General features: G+C 41.9%; 2 protein-coding genes across 4 annotated transcripts; one reads left to right on the top strand and one right to left on the bottom strand.

Annotated features, from left to right (window-relative positions):
• Positions 1-53: 53 nt before the first annotated feature.
• rnaseka (ribonuclease, RNase K a) lies at positions 54-6555 on the top strand. Its single transcript, XM_056369117.1, has 4 exons — positions 54-218; positions 2078-2157; positions 5106-5229; positions 5727-6555. The coding sequence occupies exons 1-4, from the start codon at positions 144-146 to the stop codon at positions 5742-5744; spliced, it is 297 nt and encodes a 98-aa protein (XP_056225092.1). The 5' UTR covers positions 54-143; the 3' UTR covers positions 5745-6555.
• Positions 6416-21368, bottom strand: alox12 (arachidonate 12-lipoxygenase). Of its 3 annotated transcripts, XM_056369112.1 has the most exons (16): positions 21133-21368; positions 16859-16942; positions 16486-16632; positions 15174-15372; positions 14495-14576; positions 14159-14281; positions 13956-14062; positions 11674-11846; positions 11414-11557; positions 10030-10233; positions 9464-9550; positions 8995-9164; positions 8026-8147; positions 7764-7864; positions 7479-7649; positions 6416-6759 (listed from the first exon to the last, which is right to left on the bottom strand). In XM_056369112.1, the coding sequence occupies exons 3-16, from the start codon at positions 16630-16632 to the stop codon at positions 6580-6582; spliced, it is 2010 nt and encodes a 669-aa protein (XP_056225087.1). In that variant the 5' UTR covers positions 16859-16942; positions 21133-21368; the 3' UTR covers positions 6416-6579. The 3 variants fall into 3 exon arrangements, with proteins under 3 accessions (XP_056225087.1, XP_056225088.1, XP_056225089.1); XM_056369113.1 differs by lacking the exon at positions 16859-16942; XM_056369114.1 differs by lacking the exons at positions 16859-16942; positions 21133-21368 and adding an exon at positions 16804-16843.
• Positions 21369-21458: the final 90 nt, after the last annotated feature.

Here is a 21458-nt window from a genome sequence, read left to right as displayed (position 1 = left end):
TAACTTTTTAAACGTGACTCTTTCGACATCCTGGAAACTTCCGGGGTTCAGTCTCAGACACTTGATTGGACACGTGACAGAAGTTTGACCTGAGTTGGAGCAGCAGTTTGTCGCTCTCTCCTTTTTCATGTTCTACATTAATAATGCGCGGGCTCATTTGTGGACCTAAATGCGCCGCATGCGGGATTGTACTGAGCACGTGGGGGGTGATAATGTTGGTGAGTGTCTTCTCTCTTTTTTTATTCCCGGCGATCGAACTTTCGTTTCCATAGATACAGAACAGGGGGGTGTTCCAGAGAGTGGGTTTAGTGAGAACTCTGAGATGAGGGAAAGCCTGGGTTTTCAGTTCCAGAGACTAAGGTAATTTTAACTCTGTGAAGCTAACCTGTTAACCAGTTACCACGTTAACTGACTCTGTGAAATAACCTGTTAACCAGTTAGCTAACCTGCTCACTGGCAGGTTTTCCTTACAAACCCAGGTTACAAACCCTCACAGTGTGAGAGACTGCAGTGGCTCATAATGGTATAACGAGAAATGTAACAGCACTGTTTGACATATCACGTTACTCTGATGAGGTTAAAACTTGTTGCGTACAATTGTGGTTTGGGACTTTTGATTTTACTTATGGATGTATTATGAGATTTGGATACCGGATCTAAAAATGGGGCCTGTTCAGTTAAATTGCTCGCCTGGCGCATGATTATACTTCAGTTACTTCCTCTCTTCGCTGATGAACGTATGTTGAACTCACCGTCATGTCGTCACAGGACAGAACTACACACAGTTGAGATTGTGAGATACCACTGAGCTCTGTCCTTATACTCACATGTAAACTCGTTAACGTTTGGATTCGTTACTCTCGTGCTTGTCTGTTAACTGTTCTTCTTTCTTCTTTGTTGTTCTGTTTTATGGTGGTTATTTACCTTCCATTACACTTCCGGGCTTTCCCTGGTAACCACGGTAACCCCGTGTTTAATCATTAAATCATGGCTGTAATACATTCAGGGCAGAATTACAGACAGTCTGATAGCGAGCCTTCATGCACCTGATGGTTTTACAGTGGGACAGTCCAAAGACCTCATGGATCTCAGAGTCTGTGAATCCATGAGGGGGGACATTAGGACTGGGTCTCTGTGAAACCTGAAGAAGCTGTTTGACAGAGCACTTCATTTCCTCATGTATGCTGCCTGTATCAAAAATAATATCACAGACATTAATTTAAAGGAGGTTATGCAGGGAGATGACTATCCTGATTTGATGTTCACTCAGAGTTCAGATTCAGGCTTGTTAAACCTGCTTTCTGGAACAGACCCCAGGTACACATGACTCAACAAAATAAAAATATACAACATGTCACTATACAGTTCAGCAGCAGCACAAACTACAGCTATAAAGTGACATAAACTTGAATCAACTTTTCTCTGAGTCTGTTTCAGCCACATAGCTAGAGATGTTACTGGATTGTGATTTTATTATGATGTTTTTATTTTATTTATTTATTTTGTACTTTAGTCAATTCTAATTTTATGACCTTATTTTATTCATGTGTTTTGTTTTACTTACTTTACTTTTACTTTACTACTTACTATTATATATCATATATAGTGCCTGTATATAGTAGTTAAATGCTGCGCCTAAAAAAAATGCTAGTTTGTTCAAGTTAATTTGGTGCAATGAAATATGACATACAGTATGAAGGAAAAATGTCAACTTTTTTTGTCATATTATTTTTACACCTGTTTTATTCATATTCGGTTTCATAATTTTTTTTAATGAGAAAAAAATCAGATAACACTGTTTCTGATGAGACTGTGTTAGTAGACACAGGTGTGTAGTTATGTGGTCTCCAGGCTCACAGCTTTGTAAACCAGATCATCAGAAGTTACTGTGAACCAATAACTTCAAATACATGTCGAAGGAGACTCTTCTTGTTTTCAAAGAATTTAATAATATCTGGTGATCATATAGCTGCATATTACTTTGACTGCGTCTCAGTTCATTTCCACTTTAATCTACAGTGTGAGTTAATGTTGACTGTTGCAGCCCTGGTTTACCTGTGTCCCTCTCCTCTCTCAGGCCATGCTCGGGATCTTCTTCAGTGTACATTCAGCCACACTGATTGAGGATGTGCCTGCACCTGACGACATCCACCAAGAGTAAGTTTCTACTGTAACACTTCACCCCAGATCTCTGCAGCTGCACCAAGGCTTCATAACTGTCACAGACCTGTTAGAGTTGCACCCATACATAGGTTTATATAATTTTAAGATATAACAATGTGTTATGTGCAGTACAGAAATACCAACTAAGGTTTTAAGGTCATTTAAAAAACACAACAGTTTGTCCACTGGAGGTCGCTGACGAGTCAATGTCCACACTGTAAAATGTCTCAGTTTGTAGCATCTATATCAACAGTGGTTGTTTGTGTTACACTATTAGCTGTTCCACAGTCATCACATCAGTATCATCCTCAAAAACCAGTATTAGTCAAACTGTATTTTCTATGTGGTGTAGTTGATGGGTCATATAGGACCACTTCAGTGTGATCAGCCCTCATTGTCCTGTCGGCTCAGGTGAGCTCTTCTGTTCTGTCTCTGCTTTCTGCTCCAGTTGCTGACACTGCGGAGTGATGCTGTAGGTGAAGACACTTAAAGTTCATATGAAGAACAGTTTGATTAGGAAACTTTCATCATTACTATGAGATGGAGTACGCTTTATAGAATAGAACAACAACATAAGAAACAGATGAGCAGTAAAACATCTGTACAGGTTGTCCCAGTGGGTTAGAGGCCTCTTACTGTAGCTCTTAATGTCATCATCAGTGTTCATATGACCTAGTTATACTTCTAGTGTAGCTCTTGATGACTTCACTAGTGTTCTACTGTAGCTCTTGATGACATCACCAGTGTTCTACTGTAGCTCTTGATGACATCACCTGCGTTCATATGACCTCGTTATACTTCTACTGTAGCTCTTAATGACATCGCCAGTGTTCTACTGTAGCTTTTAATTAGATTAGATTAGATTAACTTTATTAATCCCACAACTGGGAAATTAATTTACCACAGCAGAAAAATAAACATCTATAGAATAAACATCTATGGAAATATACAACAAAAATATACCAAATATACACTAATAAATACAATATACACAATACACACGATATGTACATGAAAAGTGCAAGTTTGCACATGGTCAGGACGAGCAGGAGTTGTGGACTCTTCACCAGTGTTCTACTGTAGCTCTTGATGACATCACCAGTGTTCTACTGTAGCTCTTGATGTCATCACCAGCGTTCTACTGTAACTCTTGATGACATCACCAGTGTTCTTCCGTAGCTCTTGATGACATCACCAGCATTCTACTGTAGCTCTTGATGACATCACCAGTGTTCCACTGAAAACATCACGTTTATGTTGTGTAAATTTAACTAATTACAGTGGGGCAAAAAAGTATTTAGTCAGCCACCAATTGTGCAAGTTCTTCCACTTAAAAAGATGAGAGGCCTATAATTTTCATCATAGATATACTTCAACTATGAGAGACAAAATGAGAAAAAAAATTCCAGAAAATCACATTGTCTGATTTTTAAAGAATTTATTTGCCAGTTATGGTGGAAAATAAGTATCTGGTCAATAACAAAAGTTCATCTCAATACTTTGTTATATACCCTTAGTTGGCAATGACAGAGGTCAAACGTTTTCTGTTAGTCTTCACAAGGTTTTCACACACTGTTGCTGGTATTTTGGCCCATTCCTCCATGCAGATCTCCTCTAGAGCAGTGATGTTTTGGGGCTGTCGCTGGGCAACACGGACTTTCAACTCCCTCCAAAGATTTTCTATGGGGTTGAGATCTGGAGACTGGCTAGGCCACTCCAGGACCTTGAAATGCTTCTTACGAAGCCACTCCTTCGTTGCCCGGGTGGTGTGTTTGGGATCATTGTCATGCTGAAAGACCCAGCCACGTTTCATCTTCAATGCCCTTGTTGATGGAAGGAGGTTTTCACTCAAAATCCCACGATACATGGCCCCATTCATTCTTCCCTTGACACGGATCAGTCGTCCTCGTCCCTTTGCAGAAAAACCGCCCCAAAGCATGATGTTTCCACCCCCATGCTTCACAGTAGGCATGGTGTTTTTTGGATGCAAAGCAACCAAAAAGTTCTATTTTGGTTTCATCTGACCATATGACATTCTCCCAATCCTCTTCTGGATCATCCAAATGCTCTCTAGCAAACTTCAGACGGGCCTGCACATGTACTGGCTTAAGCAGGGGGACACGTCTGGCACTGCAGGATTTGAGTCCCTGGCGGCGTAGTGTGTTACTGATGGTAGCCTTTGTTACTTTGGTCCCAGCTCTCTGCAGGTCACTCACTAGGTCCCCTCGTGTGGTTCTGGGATTTTTGCTCAACCTTCTTGTGATCATTTTGACCCCACGGGGTGAGATCTTGTGTGGAGCCCCAGATCGAGGGAGATTATCAGTGGTCTTGTATGTCTTCCATTTTCTAATAATTGCTCCCACAGTTGATTTGTTCACACCAAGCTGCTTACCTATTGCAGATTCAGTCTTCCCAGCCTGGTGCAGGTCTACAGTTTTGTTTCTGGTGTCCTTTGACAGCTCTTTGGTCTTGACCATAGTGGAGTTTGGAGTGTGACTGTTTGAGGTTGTGGACAGGTGTGTTTTATACTGATAACGAGTTCAAACAGGTGGCATTAATACAGGTAACGAGTGGAGGACAGAGGAGCCTCTTAAAGAAGAAGTTACAGGTCTGTGAGAGCCAGAAATCTTGCTTGTTTGTAGGTGACCAAATACTTATTTTACAGAGGAATTTACCAATTAATTCATTAAAAATCCTACAATGTGATTTCCTGGATTCTTTGCCCCCATTCTGTCTCTCATAGTTGAAGTGTACCTATGATGAAAATTACAGGCCTCTCTCATCTTTTTAAGTGGAAGAACTTGCACAATTGGTGGCTGACTAAATACTTTTTTGCCCCACTGTATATCTCTTCAGGGATCAATAAAGTTTTTCTGGTTCTTTGGGTGAACTAAGTGACTTGGATAGTGTTGAGTGTGAGGTGTGTTTGTTTGTCTCCACAGTGACTACCCACAGAGGATCTATGAGCTGTACAACAAGGTGGGCTACAACTGCTTCATAGCAGCTGCTGTCTACGTCCTGGTTGGGGCTTTCTCCTGCTGCCAGATGAGGCTCAACCAAAAGAAGGTGAGTATGAGTTTAGTGTCCAATCAGTGAATGACATAGATGAGAGAGGACAGGTTCACCCAGAATACACCCGTAGAGGTGTGTCTTCATGCGGGTATCGCTGTAGCAGGCCTGAGTAGAGACAATGAGGTATGATCCAGTAAAGTTAGTTTGAAGCACAGTTGTTTTTAACATGATGTAATTTTATCTTCATCATGATGATGATGACCAGCAGAAACACATGTTCATGTTAGAGAGTCATCTGTCAGGAAGGTCACCACCAGGTCACTCAGTCCTGTTGTCTGTCTGGATTTAAAGCTCCACTAGCTGCCCAGGCTCAAGTATTTACTACACCACACATCAGGAACATGGTGGACTGTACAAACTATATGTTATTGTTCAAACTATTTGAATCCATCCCGAATCAGTATAATCTGTGATGATCAGATGATTAAGAGACGGATTAAAATAAGGATTGTTAATTTGTACTCATATGTAATTAATTTGTTGTTCCTCAGGCGTACCTGGTGCACTAGTGCCACCTGCTGGACTGGCGAGCTCCCAGCAGCAGGAGGAGAAGGGTATCACCTGCTCTCTGAGCTGCCTCTGTCTCAGGGTTTAAATCTCCTCATGAAGGAGAGTGGATGCTGTGAGACATGAATCTTCTGCACCTTCATATTTATGATGAGATTAATTTTGAAAATAAGTGCTTTAATTATTTGATTGCAGAAGATTTCAGTTGTTCTCCAGAGTCTGAATGATTCCTCTTGTCAGAGTATTTAAATATTGTAAATTATTTTGTCTGTACTTACTGTACTGTACAAGAGAATGTATTTCAGATTGTTACCAGTATCCAGTTGTGACTGTAATATTAGTCATTAGATGAAGTTATTAAATAGTTTTCTCTGTAGTTCATGGTCTCTGGTTGTGTCTCAGTAGGATCTGTGAGCTAGCTGTTGGACTGTAGATATGCAGGACTGAATTTGCCATTTCTTCAAAACTGGCTCTCAGTTTATCTGGAGTTGTTGTCCTCAAGTCCTCATATTTCAAACCTGAATCATGTCCCAGACTTCCCAGCTTCTGAACATATCACTATCATCTGTTGCTTAAGTAACATAATGAAATGATGAAAACCAGCCAACCTTCTCCTGGTGCACCAACACTACCTGTTCAATAACAAAATGTCATACAAATCATAAATGTCTAATCATTGACTTGTAGAAAATGTTTGTTTTTTATTTTTACAACATTGAATCACAGTAGATGCAATTACAATCTTTTTTTTTCTAAAAAACTGATGAATAAAAAAATGAATGAATGAAAATAAAACAGAAAAATCAAAATGAATCTTGCTCTGACTGGTCTGTGTTTCTATATGGTGATGCTGTTCTCGATGCGGCTCGGCAGGAGGAACAGGTACTGCAGCTCCAGTCCTTCATTCTGACTCAGGATGTGGTCCTCGATTTCTTTCAGCTCCGTTCTGAACCCATCGATCAGCTCCACAGCCCGGCCCTCAGTGAAGTGCTGCTCCGTGTACTGGCCCAAAGGAATCTGGGCAGAAGAAGACATGGGAGTAAGGGGGGGGTCAAGTCAACAACTATGGCTTCTATGACCATAATGTTTGTGAATATGTGCTGTGATGAATACTAGCAGTGGTTTTACAGCCACTGGTAATGAGACTCCAGCTCTATGAGTACATAAGTAGCCCTCAAACAGGCTTCACTATCGGTTAACCCTCTTTGAGGCTCTGCCTTTCAACCCTGAGACATATTTGCATTCAGTGAAGAGGTAGAAACCACACACCCACTATAAAACCCCAGGGCACCGCTGCTCAGCTCCCCTCAGGGCTCAGCTCCCCTCAGGGCTCAGCTCCCCTCAGGGCTCAGCAAACCCAGACAAACGAGGTGGGACTGTAGTTAGAGAGCTACAGATGAACACGTTTACACAATATGTGTTTTGGCCTCTTGAATGTGACATCTCTAAATGTCTTTGAGGGAAATTCTTCACATTTGGCACAAACTTTCACTTGGACTCAAAGATGAACTAATTAGACTTTGGTGCTCAAAGGTCAAGGTCACTGTGACCTCAGAAAACATATTCATTGCTAATTATGACACAATTTTACACAAATGTGTAGGGAGGAAGGATAAAATGAAGTGATTACATTTTATATCCAAAAGGTCCAAGGTCAACTTCACTGTGACATCATAATGTTCTGCATAAACACTTGTGTTTTTAATATTTCCTTTTTTATTGAGAAAATGACTCACAGCGTCTGGTTGCGCTCGCCCCAGATGCCATGTGATCGCCATCTGCACACAGGACTGGCTGACATCAGGAAGGGTGGCCATGATCATCTCCATGGTAACAGCATCCTTGTCTGTTGGTGGGGGTTGCCTCATGGTGCAGGGGGTGTTGGGGACCCAGGCACACCAGTCAAACTAAAATAATAAATGAGTAGTCACGAGGGGCCGATCCCTTCCTGAATTAAATTCAGTCCAGTTCATTCATGCAGATTCACAGTCACTGTGTGTGTGTGTGTGTGTGTTCAGCACCTGTCCGTTGTTAGTGGCAGCATGCTGGGCTGTACTGGTGAAGATGGCCACCGTCAGCAGGGTGGACAGTTCCTCTCTGGTGCTGAGCATACTGGGCAGACCTGAAATAAACCCTCATCAGCTAGAAGATACACATCCTGTACACGCAATACATCATCTGCTCTTAGTGTGAACTATCCCATTTTAAATGCTTTACATGACTTCATCATCGCTGATCTGTGTCAAGTATTAAGGATGAAGATACAGGATACTAATGACTCACCAAAGTTGGGGAGCTCTGTGAAGCCCTCCTGTGATATGTCTCTGATCCAGGCCTGGAGCTCCTGGTCCTCCTGCATGTCGGGGTCTGACTGGTAGAACAGGTCCACCATACCTGAAACAAAACTGAGGGAAGAGTTAGATTCAGTTAGTGAACTCTAAATATCTGATGAGAAGGGTTTGAACACGTCAGATGTTGTCGACCTCTGCTGGGAGAATCAAGAAGACACTGCTTAAACCAAGATACAGAAAGACGTACAGTATCAACTACGCCAGGATCCCTCAGTGTAGCTGTTGATTCCTGGGAGGACTGAAGGATCTAGACCTTATGGTGTATTTTATTCTGATATCTCTTTTCATTAAAGTTTATATAAACAGTTCATTCACAATCTTAATATTCCAGCTTCCTCAGACGAGAAGGTTAAGGCTCTGAAAGTTCCAGTTCATGTGCCACTGATTATATTCAACTGAAAAAAGTTCATCTAATAAAAGATATTAATTCAGCTGTGATATGAAAGATATGAAACTGCTGAGGAAGTATTCAAGGAGTATTTTTAGACAACACAGGATTATTGACATGATTAAGGATCTTTTTTTCCGGTCCTGTCAGTCATCAACACAGATCATATCTGCTCCTGTCAGTTTCCCATGTGTTAGTATGAGCATGGCGTGTTAGTATGAGCATTGCATGTTAGTATCAACATGGCGTGTTAGTATGAGCATGGCGTGTTAGTATGAGCATTGCGTGTTAGTATCAACATGGCGTGTTAGTATGAGCATGGCGTGTTAGTATGAGCATTGCATGTTAGTATCAACATGGCGTGTTAGTATGAGCATGGCGTGTTAGTATGAGCATTGCGTGTTAGTATCAACATGGCGTGTTAGTATGAGCATGGCGTGTTAGTATGAGCATGGCGTGTTAGTATGAGTTTGAGTATGCCATGTTAATATGAGCATGGCGTGTGCTGTCTACCTGTGTATGGCGTCCCAGAGCATCAGACTGTATTCTCTGTAGAAATACTTTGGGAGCTGGGACACTCCTCTGTCAGCAAAATCTTTGTGGGGCTGGAGGGAGCGGTAGGTCAGCACCTTGTACTCCCTCTGAGCCAGAATCAACAGGCCATCACCACCTGTGGACACAACCTACACACACACACACACACACACACACACACACACACACACACACACACACACACACACACACACACACACACACACACACACACACACACACACACACACGATCATCACCACAGTGATAACAAACAAACATCACTGTAATCATCAACAGTGTTTAATACAAGACATCCAAGATCAATACTGTGACTGTGATGAGGTTGAGGTCCTGGTAACTATGATAGTCTGTGCCGAGGTTTGTCAAGTCCACATCAAATAAGTTCTAACATCCATAAAACATGTTCTGTTTCAGAGTGACCCACCCGCTTAAAGATGCCATTAGAAGAGATGAGCTGGGTGCGCCCCCTACAGTTGATCTCCAGAGTGTAGCGCAGATGAGGGGCCAAGAGCTACAACAGGAAGACATAAAACTGTTCAGGGTACAGCATGACTGTGTTAGCTACAGCATGGAGCTAACAACCACATTCTCACATGACAAAGTCACAAATAACAAACAACACAAAAGCGTTGCTAATGAAGGTGGAATAACCACAGTATAATATCTCTGTTATCATTTCATCACTACAGAGTCATGTCGAATTCTCCTTTTTAACATAAAGACTGTTTTGAGCATTTATTATTTTCACTTGTCTCTACTTTGCCATTTGCTTTTTTTTTTTTTTTAAATCAGAAAGCTATTGTCAATGCAGATGTTTCAAATTAAAAGCTGCCAGTAAAGGGAGGGGTATGTTCTTTGATTCTCTGGAAGGCTTTTTAATGTGAAACATCTGTGCAGCTGTTGAGTCTCACTGACAGTAACTTAACAGCTAAAAAATCACGTGGAAGAGACTGGAAATAATTAGTTAGTAGCGACGGTGTGGTTGTTCACCTTATATATAGGATGTACCGCAGGCAGCTGCCTAAGAGTGGCCACACAAAACACCTCTATCACCAGGTGAGTCCTGAGCAGGTGAGACAGCAGCTGGAACACCTGAAACTCAGAGTGACGCACCCACATCTTGGCCAACAGCCATGCCAAAGGTGGGTCTCTGGGCAGGAATATGGGGGAGTCCAGGCCTGGAGTCTGCTCCAGCTGAGGATGAGGAAGGGAAACTATTACACTCAGTCCTGGTCCCCAACAAAAGGGAACTAAAACTTTACACATATACGCCTAGATCATTTAAGTTCAGATAAGTATAGTGTAGTGTAGTATAGTGTAGTGTAGTGTGGTGCAGTGCAGTGCAGTGTAGTGCAGTGCAGTGCAGTGCAGTGTAGTGCAGTGCAGTGTAGTGCAGTGCAGTGATATGTAGTGTAGTGCAGTGCAGTATAGTGTAGTGCAGTATAGTGCAGTGCAGTACAGTGATATGTAGTGTAGTGCAGTACAGTGTAGTGCAGTGTAGTGTAGTATAGTGTAGTGCAGTGCAGTATAGTGTAGTGCAGTACAGTGCAGTGCAGTACAGTGATATGTAGTGTAGTGCAGTACAGTGTAGTGCAGTGTAGTGCAGTATAGTGTAGTGCAGTGATATGTAGTGTAGTGCAGTGTAGCGTAGCGTAGTGTAGTGTAGTGCAGTGCAGTGTGGTGCAGTGTAGTGCAGTATAGTGTAGTGCAGTGATATGTAGTGTAGTGCAGTGTAGCGTAGCGTAGTGTAGTGTAGTGTAGTGCAGTGTAGCGTAGCGTAGTGCAGTGCAGTGTGGTGCAGTGTGGTGCAGTGTAGTGCAGTGTAGTACAGTGATATATAGTGTAATGCAGTGCAGTGCAGTGTAGTGTAGTGTAGTGCAGTGCAGTTTATAAAATGTTCTCACGTTTTTATATTCTGAGAATTTCCTAAATATGTCCTATGTTTGCATTATTTATTGATTTTGAAAGACTTTTATATTTTCATTAATTTACTTGTATTTACATTCAGCTTTCTCTTATCTTAATTCACTAATCTCTGATCTTTATACAATTCTCTCAGATTTACATTCAATATTCTCAAGTTTATGTCAACATTTTTGTCAGGTTGCATTTGTCTTTTTTAAGTTCTTCATATTGTCAGACTTCCATTAAAAAATTAACCCTCTAATAACAAATTCTGAAAAAAAAAATCCTAAAACCATCTCCCAGTAACTAAAGACTACAGACTTTGATGCTTTCTGCTACTCAGCTGCTGCAACAACACAACTAATCAAGTTTCACTATAAATAAACTCTGCATGTGTGATTGTGTGAACATCAGTACAATGTTGAGTTCAGTCAGTGTCAGTGCTGGTCTATGTGTAAATGATACATACCTGTATAGCAACAGGTATGAGTCCTTCATCTGGGTGTTGGTACATGAGACAGAGCGGAGCAGCGATGTACTGAGGTTTACCCTTGATTGTGTTGGTGGGGATCCCGTCCATGATGGCGTAGTCTAACAAGTAGATGTTCCCTGCCTGGACAGGAGAGAAGAAGACACACTGAGGACATGAAGGGAGGAGGGAATATGAAATCATTCTGCAGTTTCACAGCACATTAAAGCCTCTATAGACAGAGGTATTGATTTCTCCACCTTGAGTTCTTTGTCCAGGTTGGTCCTCGGAGCCATGGAGCTCTGGACCATGTCTGATGTGACAGGGAAGTTCTCTGGCAGCTTCCTGCACTTCTGGATCATCCTGGGGTTCGAGCCGTTCAAACACTGGTAGCCAAAAAACCAGTCCTCCTTCCAGTGCTCCATACAGTACTCTGAGTCAAACACATATAGACTGAGTGAGCGATGATACTGAATGTGTATAAACTACTGTAGAGGTGTAAGCAGCCTTATATATTTATTGTGTTTGCACTGAACATCTACATCACCTGAGGTTTTGATTCAATGTCTGTTAGCTTGAAACAGAGTGGTGATAGATGACCTCTGTGGGAAAACACATGGTGTAATATAGGCTGATGGAACAGAAGCTAATGCAGACATGGGGCAGAACCTCAGCTTTGACTGCAGAGATGTTCCAATCTACTGCCGTTAATGTTATTATCCACTCAACTGACAAACCAGCTAACTGCTAGCTTTACCTGTTTGTCATTTGAGTCAAAATGTGTCAGTTGTTTACTGAAGACCAACATATCTGCTGCTACTGAACAGTAGCCAGCTAACTCTGGGGTTACCATAGGTTCTTGACCTCAAAAGACAAAGGCCTCAGTATGCTTCAAGCAAACCAGACTGTATGACGTGTCCAAAGGCAAAAGTGAGCATAATGCCACACACTTTAGGGCAGTCTATTCTCACAGGCATGGTACTACAGACAGAAAGTAGGTCTGAAGAATGAAAAGAAAAAAAGAGTTTGAGAGAGAAGTGCAAACTTCCCTGGTCAGGTACAGTTAGTTAGTCCTTCTGCCCACTGCAAAGGACACTGAATAACAGTTGTGTTTTGAAAGGGTTGAAATAACTTTATATTTCTGAAATGTTACTAAACTGAAGTTAAGACTCTCATATTGAAGAAACAATATGATAATTGGCTACAGAAACATAATATCTACAAAGAACTGATCACTTTCCGACCTTGTTGGCAGAAAATTAGGAAGCTGTGATGTCCGCCATTTTGAGATGAAATTCCATGTGCTCTGTTAGTCATACCCCCACAACTATGGCATCACTGGATGTCCTCTTGATGTAATAGTAGGACTGAAATAGATTGTATGAATAGAGGTCTCAGACTCATGTCCCCCACAAGGGACAAAAATGAGGTCTTCTCATGATTTCTGCAGATTTGTGCTTCCAATCTGAAGTTCACTGAACTCATTGTCATGTTGATGAAAGCAGTTTGTGACATGGAGCATGATCCTGCTGGAAGGAGCCATTAGAAGATGGTGAACTGTGGCCATGAATGGATGAACATGGTCAGCAACAATACTCAGAAAGACTGAGACATTCAGACCAGGATTGATTGGTACTAAGAAGAAAACACTCCATCACACCATCACACCAGCAGCCTGGACTGTTGACACAAGAGAGGTTGGTCCATGGATTCAGACCCAACCATCTGCTGCCTCAGCACAGATCCAGATCCATCAGACCAGGTCTTCAACTGTCCAGTGTTGGCGAGTCTGTGCAGCCTCAGGTTTCTGGTCTGAGTGACAGGAAGTGGAACCTCATGTGGTCTTCTGCTGTTGTAGTCAATCCAGGTTGGAAGTGCTGTTCACTCTGAATCTTCTCTGCCCAGCAGAGTTGTAAAGAGTGGTTATCTGAGTGACCGCAGCCTTTCTGTCAGCTCCAACAAGTCCGTCCATTGTCCTCTGACCTCTCTCCACGTTGGCAACAGCCAGGACTTGAGGCATTATGTTTTGAAGTTGTCTGTCCCTACGCACGAACGTACTTACCTACAGTGTGTACGTATATAGGGAGAACTGGACAAGTATGTCCCATTTCTGTTAATGCGATATCTCAGTAACACTTGGAGGGAATTTTCTTCAAATTTGGTACTTACCTTCATATGGTCCATGGACTCATGGATGAACTACTTATGGTCAAAGGTCAAAGGTCAAGGTCACAATCACCTCACAAAACACAGTTTTAGCCTTGTGAACGCAATATCTCGGAGGGAACACCTTAAGGGAATCTCTTCTAATTTAGAACAACTGTCCATTTGGACTAAAGAATGAACTGATTAGATTTTAATGGTCAAAGGTCAAGGGGCAAAGGTCACATGTTAGAGTAAAGTAATTCAGCTTTAGTCTTTAATAACTTAATTGATAGATTGTCATTGTGTTCCTGATTTTCCAGACATTATCATCAACTAACAGAAAACAGTATGAGAGGCTGTATGTCATGGCTGACATCAGCTGCTGTCAGCCACCCACCAGATATGGGGCTTTTCAGCTTCCAGAAGATCCTTTTGAAATCCTCCAGGTCATTCCAGGACTTCCCAAACCTGATGGCCAACTTCTTCAGAGACAACTCCAGCAAGCTGTTGAGAAGGAACGATGCATCACATGGTTAGGATACAGGTGTGATTATACAGTGTGAGTGTGTGTGTGTGTGTGTGTGTGTGTGCAGCACCTACGCGAATTGTAAGGACTGTTCAAAGTCGCTCCTCTTCTCATTTTCAAAGCGGACATCTTGAGGTAAATCTGCTTCCGTTTTAGCATCAATACATCTGGGAATCCCTGGAGCCCATGTTACCCATCTGTCACAGACACACACACACACACACACACACACACACACACACACACACACACACACAGGACCATAGAAATACAACACATGAAACCTTTAACACATCCCCTCTGGAAGGTGAAGCTTTGTGCCGTGTTGCTGTTGTGTTGTTGATGTGTCGTGTTGTTATGTTATTGTTCTGTTGCTGTGTCATTGTGTTGTTGTTGTTGTGTTGTTGGACCTGTAAATCTTCTGCCTCTCCTGCAGCTCTGTCTTCCTGTGCTCCAGCAGCTGAGATATGGACTCGTCCCTCAGTGTCTTAGCTGAGGAGACAGGACAGTGGACTCTTACCAGCAGTTCAGGCCTACAGAGGTTCATGATCAGCCAACCCCCTTCTCCCCACGGCTGCAATGTAAGTGCTGCTGCTAATGGATCAGTTAGGGGTTGGCAGCTTTGCCCAAAGGCACCTTGACAACATGTTAACAGCTGAATCTCTTCCTGTCACGTTTGGTTGAAATACTGAACCCAAACGCAGACAACAAAAAGGAGTATATGGAAAAAAGATGTCTTTTAATAACAGAAAGAAACTTACAAAAACAAGAACTTGGGAGCACGACAAACAGAAACTTCACAGAGTGAGAGAAATATGAGCAGAACTGGAGAACAAAGCAGGTCCACAGACAGACTGACAAAGACAAGTTGGAGCACACAGAGACTAAATACACACCAGGGAGGCGAGGATGATTGAACACAGGGGAAACAAGTTAGGGTGGGGCGGACAATCAACAAGGGGGGGGGGACACAAGACAGGAAGTAAAAACGCTGGACACACAAGGAACTCTATTACAAAATAAAACAGGAAATGAATCAGATGTCCAAACAAAAAAAGTGTCCATCAAGGCAAACATGACACTTCCTACCTGTTCCCGCTCTGACCTCCACCTTGATGTCTCCTACGAGCCAGCGGTAACAGGGGAAAGTGACTTTGTCTCCACTTGGAGGCTCCACCGTGATGTAGCGACAGAACCAGTTGTCTTCCACCCAGTACCTCTGTTTCTCCAGTCTGACCAGGAGCAGAGAACCCAGAGGGGAGGGGCTGCTCACCTTGTACTGGTCCACCTGACGGAGATGGATGAAGACAGAGAAAGAAAGGTTGACAAACACTAAACACTGCTGCATTCAAAACTAAAAGATTCACTGACTGAATCATAATGTAAAGCCCCCAGTGGGTTTGGGGTCTTCCCCCGGATCTTCCTCACATTTGGACGCACCTGGAAATCCTCCACTGAGAGAGGTCCAGGAGAAATCCTGATCAGAACACAAAACCACCTCAACAGATCTACTCCGAGCTCTGTCCTGATGTTGGAGCTCCTTACTCACCAACTGAGCTCAGCCTGCCGGTGTAGGAAACTTTATATCTCATTCTTTCAGTCGTTACCTAAAGCTCATGACCACAGGTGACGGTTAGCAGATCGATCTGTGAATCAAGAGCTCCTCACTATGTCTGTCTGGTCCTACTCACCCTCAGCAGGACCCTGACACTCTCTAACTCCTTTACTTGCTGCTGACAAACAAAGATTCTGGTCCTGACTTGCAAAGCAACAGTATATTTTCCTGTAACACGTTTTTTTTGCTAAACTAGAGGTGACCAGGAGGAACCTGGTTGCTGGTCCTGAAGGTCTTAAATTTTCCAGACTGAGTAATTCAGATCCAGAAGGTAACAACTCTGCTTTTCACCGCTGTGTTGCAGATAAGATATTTAAAGGAGCTATTTGTAAGTTTTGTTATTGCTACATAGCCAACGTTAGCATAGCATTAACAGCTGATTACTTACCAGTCTCGCCAAGACCTTCAGCCATCGTTGTTTTTAAAAGACTGGACAATACAATGACTTAGTATCAGTAATAATATGGGCCTGCTGGACCTGGGCTAGTTGGTAAGCATGCTAACCTCTTCTAGACCAGTAAGTAAACAGCTGCTGATGCTAACGTTAGCTGTGTAGCAATAGAAAAACTTACAAATAGCCCCTTTAATTAAAAAGTATGGATTGTATTTCTTTAAGGGAAACAACAACCATCGTTTCACTTTAATTCTTACTGTCAGAGTCGAAGCTTCATCGTCAGACTGTGGAGTTAAAATATCTTTCCAAACTACAAACCAAACATGAATAAAGAAACAGAAGAAGAAGAGGACATAAAGATAAACTGTGTGTTGACTGGAGCTGAGTCTTACTGCTCCTCGACAGAAGTCCAGTCCAGGGTTGTCCAGCAGGGTGCGCTCACTCTCCCCTCGCTCGCCCACCAGGGTCACAAACACATAGTTGTTGGTGCCCGAATACTGTGATGTACCAGTGGCTACTGTTACACTGTAGACCTCCATCTGAGGACACACACACACACACACACACACACACACAGTATGTTGAGTATGACAGCTTCTATCTATCTGTTGACGTTCATCGAATTTTCAACATATAAACATATAAATAACAATAAAAATCTAAATAAATAAGTAAATAACTTCAGTGTTGTCACATTGTAAATAACCCACAGTATAAACCCAGTGCTCATCAAAACATTGCACAACACACTGTAAAGAGGATTACCACTGATTGTCTGGACAGCAGTGTTCAGTGGGCAGGGCAGAGCAGCAGTCGACCAATCAGCAGCCAGATAAAGACGTGAGTGAGCTGTGAGTGAATGGGCAAAACATACAGTCAAAGGACAATAAAAGGACGACATCATATAAAAGCAAGTCTATAAAAAATGGGTTTTAAGAGGTGATTTAAAATAATAATTTAAAACTGTATAGGTAGTTACAGTCAGTTTAGTGTAATTCACTGAAAACACTTGATAACATACAGCCATTGGTTGTTTCGGGGGGAAGAGCTACAATTTGGGACATTGCTGTTGAGTAACATTTGTCAGCCCTCAGGGGCCCTCAGGGGCCCTCAGGGGCCCCAACAGCCTGAGACCACAAGCAGTTGCCTGCGCATCTGAGCACAACCTTAATGTTTGTCTCAGTCAGCTCTTACTGTTGTTACTGTGAAGCTGATAAATCTAAAGACAACAGCTCAGCTCTGTGGTAGAGACCTCACAAGCTAACAGAGTAAATAACATAAAAAGACATCCGCCTTACAGTCGTTTCCTCCATCAACCAACCAAGTATCAGGAAACATGGCCAGAGTCTCCCCTTCCTGAGTTACAGTATTGAACAATGACCAGAAGTGTTTTTGTAGAACATTATGATGTCACAGTGTAGTTCATCCTTGTGCCAAATTTGAAGAAATTCTGTCCTTTAACTGCATGTCAAGTATTTTACTGTTAATGAGCTGCAGTGATGAGCCACGGAGCTGCAGCTGGACGGTCCAGTTCACTCATCTGAGGAAAATCAAACCTCAGGGTTTGTTAGTTGTTGAGTTTTTCAGGTTTATTGTTTCAGACTGACTCGACCTGCGTCTCACCTCAGAAACACAGCTACACACATTTACACTCCAGGCTGCGCCTTGTCTCCACTGTTTACATGGTTGTGCCCAGATCCACAGTTAATGTTGGTTGGTTTAGTTTTTATCACACAATCTGACCCCTGACAAATACACATATACATACACATATACATACACATACACATGCACATACACATGCACATACACATGCACATTACAAAAGAACTCAAACTAACACTGAGACTAATAAAAACCAAACGAAAGCAACAAACCTGCTTTAAAAACAAATTCAAACTAAACTGAAAAAAAAAATAAATAAAATAAAAATTAATGAGAAATCCAAAACCTGACATGGCCTTGATCTGAAACGATGAATCATGTCCTGTTATCAGGCGGTCTAAAGCTTTGCCAGCGCTAGATGTTGGTGGAAGTGGTTTTGGTTTTCTTGGTGTGAGTTAAACCACATAGTTCCTGTTCGATCTAAGAGGAAGGCTTCTTGCTCCGCCTCTCAATAATATGAGAGACAACAGCATGTTTCAGCTCCAGGTCCAGGTTTGGCTCTTCTCTGATTCAACAGGACAGAGTCAGCTGCTTTTCCCAGTTTACAGTGAAGGAAGCTGACAGTCCCTGCACACACCTCTGCAGCACCTTAACTTGTGGCCTGGACCCACCCAGGACCAGTGGTCTCACCTCACCCCTCAGCTGCCTGTCACCTGACTCTGTCTCCTCCAGTTCAGCTTCACACGGCTGAGAAGAAGTTAAACTACAGACCCGTCAGTATGTAACACTTTGATATGGACCCTGTAGTTTTTCACAGTTGAACATCATCCAGGAGTCACATTAATCAATGACTAATTACCTGTTGCTGACCTGTGCTCTGTGTGATGAGCTGGAGTCAGTGTAAATTCTTGGTAATCATTTGAATATTATCTCATGAGTAATCAAATGTGTAAACCGCTCAGATGCAAATCATCCGGTGGAACAACAGATGAGTGAGCACTCACACCCACGGAGGATGTGACCCTGAACCAGTATCAGAGTCTGTGTTCACAGCACTCTGATCATCACTGATTATTTATGGATTTATTCATTTGTTTGTTTATTCCTCTCTTCACGGGATAAACTCAAGTAAACATGACATCGTTATACAAAACAATAATTCACTCAAATGAATTCAAGAATTCATTATAAAGACTGATGATTACTATTTGCAATAACGTAACTCAGCGTGTGGAATTCACTTATCTGCTGCTATTTTTTCTTTTGTTATATCTAAGTCTTTTAATCGTATATATTATTAATCTTTTTAGATGATGTTTCTTTCTTTCTTCACTTTGCTGTTGTAACACTGTAAATTTCCCCACCGTGAGATTAATAAATGAATATCTTATCTTATCTTAATAACAACAATGAGGAGTTTCCATGCTGTAGAGGAACATGGAAGTCCCGCTCAGACTGAGTGATTAATGATCATATAGTCAGATATTATGTAATAAAACACATCCTGTTTGTGGAGCAACTGGTATCTTTAAACTCTGTTCAAAAACACCAACAAACTATTCCATCTTTTCATTCCTCTGTACATGACAGTACGTTTCCTCGCATTAGCTTCTGAGAGAAGTAAAAAAAAAAACCTCTTGCAGGTGTGATTTTAAAGTTGTGTCCATTACTCCAATATAAAAAGTGATGGTACAGGACATTTGGTATTTTAGACAATAAAATATTTCTAATAAAACACAGGAAAGAAAGAATCCTCATGTCTTTAATCACCAACTAAAGACTGTTGTTATTATTTATTTATTTCTTTTTTACTGTTGTTTGTTTTTGTTGTTATTTTCTTATTTTAGTTTTTTTTAAATTTTGATTTCCATTGTTTTGCATTATGATGTCGTGTTTACTGAGTGGGAGAGTAGGTGCTGCTTTGGTAGTGACCGATGAAGATCAAAATAAATGAATGAAATATAACATAACATTGTGTAAACAGGACCCTGTAATGTTTCCTTGTCAGATTCAGGATCAGACTGTGATCAGAGATAAACTAAGACAATCCACCGAAGAACAACTGAACAACTGACACAGGAAGTTACAACCAGATAAAACACACACAAAACTTGGTTATCATGCTTGTTAAACACTTGTTCTCAGTATATATATATATATATATATATATATATATATATAAAACGTCTCCTCTGAACATGATCCATATATATGGATCATGTTCAGAGGAGACGTTTCGACTGAACAAACATTAATTAACATTAATTAAAAGTTGAGTTCCAGGAGGGTGGACTGGATGGAGGTTCACAGTTCTGTCTGTGGTCCAGGTTCAGACACTGAATCTTTATCATTAGTGACAGATGGAGGTTTAGGTTTAATGTAAATAAACATGCTGTGAACTGTTTTCTGTATGAAACCAGACCAGGATCATGAACCAGGAGCCCAGAGAGTCGCTGCGAGAGGATGTTGAACTGAAACAACACATTTGACTGAGGCGTTCAGGATCAACGTCTCTGTGACTTGTAAAAAATGTAAATGAATATTTGCACAATGATGCACAATGATTGTAGTTCAGACATTTCAATAAGATGGCGAACAGATCATTTTCAACTCACATGATATCTTTGATATTTTCATATGAAATAATGAGAAAGTTTCAGAAACATTTAGAGGCACACTGTGTTAATGAAGGAGAAACATTTCAGATTCTGAACTGATTCCGGATCAGTGGCTGAAGTAAATCTGGGTCACAGACCAGCTGATCTCTGTGCTGTGGCTCAGGTTTCCTTCAATTGTGTCTCTTCTATTGAAGCAGTTGAGGTTCAGGTGGGTCGGGTACATGTACCTGCAGCCCCTGTTCACCTGGTATAAACAAGACTGTGCCTCAAGTTTCCATCAGCATCATAGAGAGTGATTAATACGTTACCTTATTTTTTTAACATCAATTATCAATTATCAAAAAGTTATCAATTAATTATATTCATTATTAAATTAACGCGTTTTTTTGACAACCACATCATATTCAATTAAGAAGTGGTCTCAGACTCTACGACCCCTGTGTGTGTGTGTGTGTGTGTGTGTGTGTGAGAGTGTGATCCATTCACTGACAGGAATCTGATCCCAGCTCAGTTCTGCTGTTATATAAAATATTAAATCAGCAGACATAAAGTTATGTAACAGTAGTGAGGCAGCTGCTCCTCTGAGCCAACAGAGAGGTCACTGAATGCAACACTCAGACCGCTCCACTCCTCCGAGGACTGCACCCTCACTACAGGTCTAATATTTGACACGTGGACAGGATGATATAAATGCAGGGAAAAGCTGCATATGCAAAGATAATGAGTACATAATGATATCTGATATGAAACCTGTTTTTAGTTCAGAAACTAACTGAAGCAGAAGCTGAATGTCACACTGGAGTAAGTAACACTGACCGTGTTCAGAGCTGAGGATCAGGTTCTCCTCTTCTGTCCTGCAGGTCTCCTCTGGTCCTGGTCCTGGTTCTGGTTCTGGCCCTGGCTCCGGTTCTCTCACTTCCTCTTCTCCCCCTCGCGTCCTGTTTCTCCTCTTTGTGTGTGTTCACACGTCTCCGCTGCAAGCTCAGTCTCTCCACCGCTCCTTCACTCTGCAGACTGCCTCTCTCTCTTCCCTCAATCTGTCCTTTGTGTAGCCTCATCTCTCTCGTCCTCACACACATGCAGTCACACCCCCCCCTCCACACAGAGGTACAAAAAGGGAAGTTGGTCCAATACGTGAGCTC

The sequence above is a fragment of the Seriola aureovittata genome, chromosome 23, assembly GCF_021018895.1.
Source record: "Seriola aureovittata isolate HTS-2021-v1 ecotype China chromosome 23, ASM2101889v1, whole genome shotgun sequence".
In the NCBI taxonomy this organism is placed as follows: Eukaryota; Metazoa; Chordata; class Actinopteri; order Carangiformes; family Carangidae; genus Seriola; species Seriola aureovittata.
This window is presented reverse-complemented; position numbering and strand designations above follow the sequence as displayed.